The 6,000-nt window shown below is 40.5% G+C and overlaps 2 protein-coding genes across 2 annotated transcripts; both read right to left on the bottom strand.

Moving 5' to 3' along the window:
- Positions 1 to 2,268: 2,268 nt before the first annotated feature.
- On the bottom strand, positions 2,269 to 3,701 carry LOC144990978 (lecithin retinol acyltransferase-like). Its single transcript, XM_078944508.1, has 2 exons — positions 3,092 to 3,701; positions 2,269 to 2,541 (listed from the first exon to the last, which is right to left on the bottom strand). The coding sequence occupies exons 1-2, from the start codon at positions 3,575 to 3,577 to the stop codon at positions 2,386 to 2,388; spliced, it is 642 nt and encodes a 213-aa protein (XP_078800634.1). The 5' UTR covers positions 3,578 to 3,701; the 3' UTR covers positions 2,269 to 2,385.
- Positions 3,702 to 3,900: 199 nt separating this feature from the next.
- Positions 3,901 to 5,788, bottom strand: LOC144990977 (lecithin retinol acyltransferase-like). The gene is made up of 2 exons (XM_078944504.1): positions 5,146 to 5,788; positions 3,901 to 4,398 (listed from the first exon to the last, which is right to left on the bottom strand). Exons 1-2 carry the CDS (start codon positions 5,677 to 5,679, stop codon positions 4,246 to 4,248), a joined length of 687 nt encoding a protein of 228 aa, XP_078800630.1. The 5' UTR covers positions 5,680 to 5,788; the 3' UTR covers positions 3,901 to 4,245.
- Between the last annotated feature and the right edge of the window lie 212 nt (positions 5,789 to 6,000).

Below are 6,000 nucleotides of genomic sequence, written 5' to 3'. Positions count from 1 at the left end.
AGGATTTAACAGAAACCAGCATGAGAAAATGGCGAGAACGAGACTTTAAAGCGTACACCTGATCCGCCTCACTCACTGGAGTGAAGACTGGCTCGTCCTCATCCTCGCCATCAGATGAAGAGCTCCAGCTCTCCTGCTCAGCCCCTCCAGACTGACTGCTCTGTGCACCGTACTGCTGAGAGCCAGACAAACTGTGGGCTCCCCCAGAAGTATAGGGGCCACTGTAGCTGCCATAAGTGCTGGATTGTCCTGTAGGTTTCTGATGGAAATATTGCCCGAGTGAGACCCTTTCTCTCACAAGCCAGTGCTGAAATATTAATCCATGCTTTTATAACATCTAGGATAGACTATTGTAATGCTTTTCTTTCTGGTTTTAAGAGAAATACTGTCAACCGGCTGCAGCTTGTTCAAAATTCAGCTGTACACCTTTTAACCAGAACCAGAAAGAAGGAGCACATTACTCCAATTTTGAAGTCTTTGCACTGGCTCCCAGTCAGCTTCAGGATCGATTTTTAAGGTTCTTTTTTAGTTTATAAAAGTCTACATGGAACAGGACCCTCATTTTTATCCCTCAGATTTACTTTTAGTCTATGACCCTTCCAGAGCCCTCAGGTCCACAGGTGCAGGTCTGCTGGTGGTCCCAAAGGTCAGAACTAAAACCCACGGCGATGCATCCTTTCAGCACTGTGGGCCTCGCCTGTGGCACAGCCTGCCTGAGGACGTGAGGGCTTCATCCACCATGGAGGTTTTTAAGAAAAAACTTAAGAAACATCTTTTTAGTAAAGCTTTTACATGGTTTTTACTTGTCCACATGCTTTTATTTGATTTTATAAAATTTTGACAGCTAATTTTATGTGTTTTGATTTTAAAGGAGGGATGTGTATGTGTTGGGTTTTTGTGTGTTTTTATTAATTCATTAATTTTATTATTATTAGCATTTATTTTTATTCTTATTATTTTTACTATATTTATTATTTTAACTATATATATATATATATATATATATATATATATATATATATATATATATATATATATATATATATATATTATTTTTTTCTTGCTTTTTTATTCTTTCTCTGGGAAGCACTTCTAGATGCTGTATAGCATGAAAAGCGCTATATAAATAAAGTTGAATTTGAATTTGAGAATAAATTAGAGCTTAACAAAAAATGAGGCAGCACTTTTATGATGAAACAGAGACAGTCTGCATTCAGGAAGTTTTATTTCTTAAAATTGTCACTACTTTTTTCATTTTCTGAACACAACAAAAAAAATTAAAATTGAAAAGCCCAGTTTGAATTTCTGAGTATTTCTTTATTCAAATCGTATTCAAGTTGAATCATGAACGGATGAAAAAAAGCTGTTGGAAAAAGTTTGTAGCTGTTATATAGAAGCTACAGTCTGCAGGCAACAAGCTCCCTGCTCTGCTCCATTCTGATGGATCATCTTGCAGACAAATAGATCCATGTACGTCTTTGATTTCCTTGTTAGAGCTGGGATCTGGGTCAAAACTACTACACGTTTTGGGATGAGACTGGGTTTCAAAACTGTACAGCTGGATAACTCCAGTATTGCTCGCCATTTTTGTTGCACCTGTCATAATAGATTGTGAGGGGATGTAAGGTAGCAGGAGAGTGGGTGAAAAGATGGATGACAGTAAAAGGGGAAGCTTACTCCACGCCCAAATTTCAAATGAGCTACTGCAGCTCTGCAGAAACTATGTCCTGGAAAATGACACAGATTTGTTTATTTAGCCTAAAAACAGCATAATCATAATTAAAAGACCACTCTGAACACTTTTACAATAGAGCAAAAGAGGATCAGAGTGGGATGTTAATCTGACCAAAAGAGACCTGTGGTCTCTCAGTGCAATTCAAGCGAAAAGCAAAAGAGGAAACTTTTTTACACTTTGAGAAGAAAAGTTATTCATGGAACTAAGATGAGTCACAGGGTCTGTGGTTTTGTAGATTCATCTAATTTTATTCTAGATCAGCTTTGATGTGAAGGCTGTGTCACACAGACACTCTAGTCATAAGCTGCATGATTCTCAACCGACCAAAAATTTGGAACAGCTCAAAACCAAATTCACATAAAGACTTGTCAGCCAAAATCCTCGACAGACACCTGCGGACATCGATGAACGCAAGAAACACTTATGAATTACGTACATCACGCATTTATCACGACAGACCGACATTTCATATTTGGAAAATGTGCAAAATGCAGGTAGCGGCTGTGTGAAACAGTGTTAACACAGATGTCTGTTTGTGATTGAAGGCATTGTCTTTGATTACTAAATGAACTGTGTGAGGCTTAAAATCCTCTCAAAGTTTTAGCACAGTCAGCTTTTCATTTTTGCTTTCCCAACAGGTAAGAGGTTGGTTAGGACGCCATCCAGATGGTGAAAGAGATGAGAAAGGTAAGCAACGCTGCCGTCAGCGTCACACAGCCCAGGTGCAGCATGGTGCAGACGCCGCACAGAGCTGTCAAGTAGGCGCTCATTCTGCTGAACACGATCTTCCGAACCGTTGTGCAGAACTGAAAGACAGAGTTTCAGAATCAGAGTTATTTGTCCTTGAACCTACTCTAGATGGAGCTATTGGCCTCCAAAATGATGCTTTTGACCTGAGCAGCTCAGGGCTGAAAGAACATTTGTGTGACAGATTGTGAAATTGGAAAGACTCAGAAGTTTAACCCTGGTTTTCTCTACTTTTGTGCAACTTTGAAAGTACTGCACATGCTCACTGTTCCCTTTCTAATATATAGCAACCCTGCATTGTCTATTTCTGTGTAAAGAACAGAGGCACTTTCAATGTCTTGAATTAAAAGTTAGGTTCCATTTAAAGGTAAAATAGTTTGTTCTGTTGGAATAAATGGGTTTCTATACAGGAAAGAGTTGCGTGGGATTAAAATGTTTCAGTCAAACTTGCGAGAAAATTAAAAATAGACTTTTTTAAGATAACTTAAATAGCTGACATATAAATAAACTATTAGATGTATTTTTGCTTAACTCCAGGTCAACACGTGGTAAAGAATTGTAGAAAATACATTTTAAAGAGTTTTGATGTCTTGCTTCAGGACACCCTACCTGGTAAGTCTGATAACTTATGGCGACGCCGTATCTGCAATACATGACATAGTGTTCGCAGTTGTACCACAGCAAGCTGTAGGTGACCGATCCCAGTAGTTTCTCAGCCCGCTGTGCCACCTCTTCCCCATCCAAAGGGGGCCGCTTGCACATTTTATCCATGTGGTTGATCAGAATCTCTGCTCCATAAGCAAAATCCTCCACAGAGTCCACTCTTACGCTGGCCACCTTGGCAATGACCCCCATCAATAGGCGGTTGTTGGTCACCATCTTGGCAATGGCGGATTTGTCCTTGGAAATTGCCGGCAGGATGTCAGGAATGAGGTGAGCTACCCGGTCGTTGCCCAAGTAGATGCCAAAGTGGGTGAACAGCGTCCTGGGCACCTCCAACAAGTCCCCGCGTTTGTACAGCGACAGGTCATGCTTGGAAGTTTCTTCTTTTTTGAGGAGCCCAAAGAAAAAGTTGAGCAGCTGATAGAGAAACATGATGGTGTGAAGCAAAACCGTAACGCCTGACCATTTTATTGGAAGGGAGGGACGGGGGTGGTGAGTGGGATTTAAAAGCTGCTCTGCATTAATTGTTCACGCTTTAGGAGGAAATAAAGGGGCTTTTAATAATCTGTGCTGTGTGGTCAGACTTGAACACAATCCCCCCCCTCAGCTTTTTTTTGCAATGTATTGAGGTCAAGGATCCTCATTAGGAAACCTGACATGGCAACAGGCAGGTCCAATCCTAATCTAAAGGTTACAGAGACAGTCAGGTATGATAGCCAATTTAAAAAAAGAAGCCTTGTAAGACAAAGTTTACTGTATATAACTGTTTTATTCAGCTTTTCTTTATATGAATTATTGCAATGTATAAAAGTTTATCACAACATTTTACAATTTTCAGTCAGGGATAGGTCGTTCGTGGATGACAGTACTGGCAGATAAGAAAAGAAATATTAACATTTTCAGTACATAGGCTGTAAAGAAAAACATGATAGTATTATAATGGTATTTCTATACAAAGGTAACTACAATATTATTGTAGCATTTTGAACACGTTTGAGTCTTAAGTCTTTGAAGCCACATGATAAAGGCGATACAGGGAAGTTTTCGTCCAACTCATGTTTGTGTCAAGTTTTTTCCTTTTGCCGATGAAGAAAGCGTCCTCAACCTGCCATCCACAAAGAGAAGGGGATCAGAACGGTGGGTACAGTGGTTGAAGGAGCGACGCCAAAGCAAACCAATGAGATAAAGCCAAGAAGTCCTGTGATGATGACACTCCGCTGGTCTCTGATCAGAGATTTCAAACTTTCACAGAACTAGAAAAGAGAAAAAATAAGCAAAAATAAGGAATTTATGACATTATTGCTGTTTAATTGTGATTTTATTTTTTTAATAAGTTACTGATGTAAACTAGCATCTCAAATACTTCACAGTCATTGTAAGGGGGCTTTTCATTTTAATTTCACAGCAGCTCAGACTAGATTAGCAAAAAAATGTAACAACGAATGATGACGTTAAGATCCTCACACCTGATTGTGGGAAACATGTTCTTGTGCTATTTTTTTTCTATGAAGGAGAGCATATATAAAGAAAATTAAGCTTAAAATTTTATTTCTGAGTATTTCTTTATTTAAAATACCTGTGAATCGGGAGCAGACAAAAAAATGTAATTGGAAAAAGCGCTTTTTTGTAATGTAGAAAACACACTTTGGGCACCATTCCCTCTGCTCTGCTCCAATTTGATGGACCCACTTAGACAGACACACAGACAAATAGATCCATGTATGTATTGCTGCCATTTTTGTCCCACCAGTAATGTTAGGTTATGAGGGGCTGTAAGCCAGTGGGAGAGCATGTAAACAGAATGATGGATGTCAGGAAGTAGGGGCGGGCTTACTCCACGCCAACTTTTTATCTGCATTTTTTCAACAAAAATTTTTTTTAATGCATCGTCAATAATTTATTATAATTTCTTTTTTATAATCATAATAACCAAGATTGACTTTTTTTTAATGGGACAAAAAATCAAATCCTTAAATAGTAGTTTGTTCTTGCTCATGTACCTTCTCAGTCTGCCTGCTGGTGGCAGATCCGTATCTGCAGAATGTGACAAAGTGCTCGCAGTTGTTCCACAGGAGGCTGTACTGAACGTCTCCCAGCAGCCTCTCGGCCCTCTGGGCCACGCGCTCGCCGGGCAGCGGCTGCGTCTGCATCATCCTGTCCGCGCGGTTCACCAGGATGCTGGATCCGTACGCGAAGTCCTCCAGCGAGTCCACTCTCACCGATGCCCTCCTGTAGATGCAGCCCAGGATGAGTCTGTCGTTGGTGATGACGGAGCGGAGGAGCCTGCTGTTGCTTGTAAACACGGGGAGGATGTCTGGGATCAAATGCGCCACTTTGTTGTCGCCCAGATAGATGCCAAAGTGGGTGAAGAGCGTTCTCGGCACCTCCAGCAGGTCCCCCCTCTGCAGGGGTGGAGGGGGAGCGCGCGGTGCGGCGCGCCCCCGATCATCGCTCTCCCACCAGGGAGACTCGAAATACTTGAGTCTGAACAGAAGAGAAAGTTTTTCTACAAGAAAGGTCAAAAGCTGCAGCATGGTGACTGAAGGAAATCAGCAAAGACGCTCGATGAGAGCTTTTTATTCACAAGAGGAGGAGGCAGGTCAGAGGATCGTCATTGGCGCAAGCGGTTTATAGCACCTCAGAGGCTCCTGAGGCTCAGTTTCCACATTTTATTATACACATAATAGACGATTCAACATAAAATCTATTTTATTTTCCTGAAATTCTTCTAAAAACTCCATAATTTAAAATAAACTGGTCTGTTTTTAACCTAACCCAGAAGTTCAAAAGGTACTAACCTTTTTCCTGAGTTATTGTAACTCGGAAAAAAAAGAGAAAATAAAAACATAAATTGG

The sequence above is a fragment of the Oryzias latipes genome, chromosome 1 (genome assembly GCF_053564925.1).
Source record: "Oryzias latipes strain Hd-rR chromosome 1, Olatipes_Hd-rR_3.1".
In the NCBI taxonomy this organism is placed as follows: Eukaryota; Metazoa; Chordata; class Actinopteri; order Beloniformes; family Adrianichthyidae; genus Oryzias; species Oryzias latipes.
Note: the sequence above shows the minus strand (reverse complement) of the source record. Positions and strands in the feature narration are given on the sequence as shown.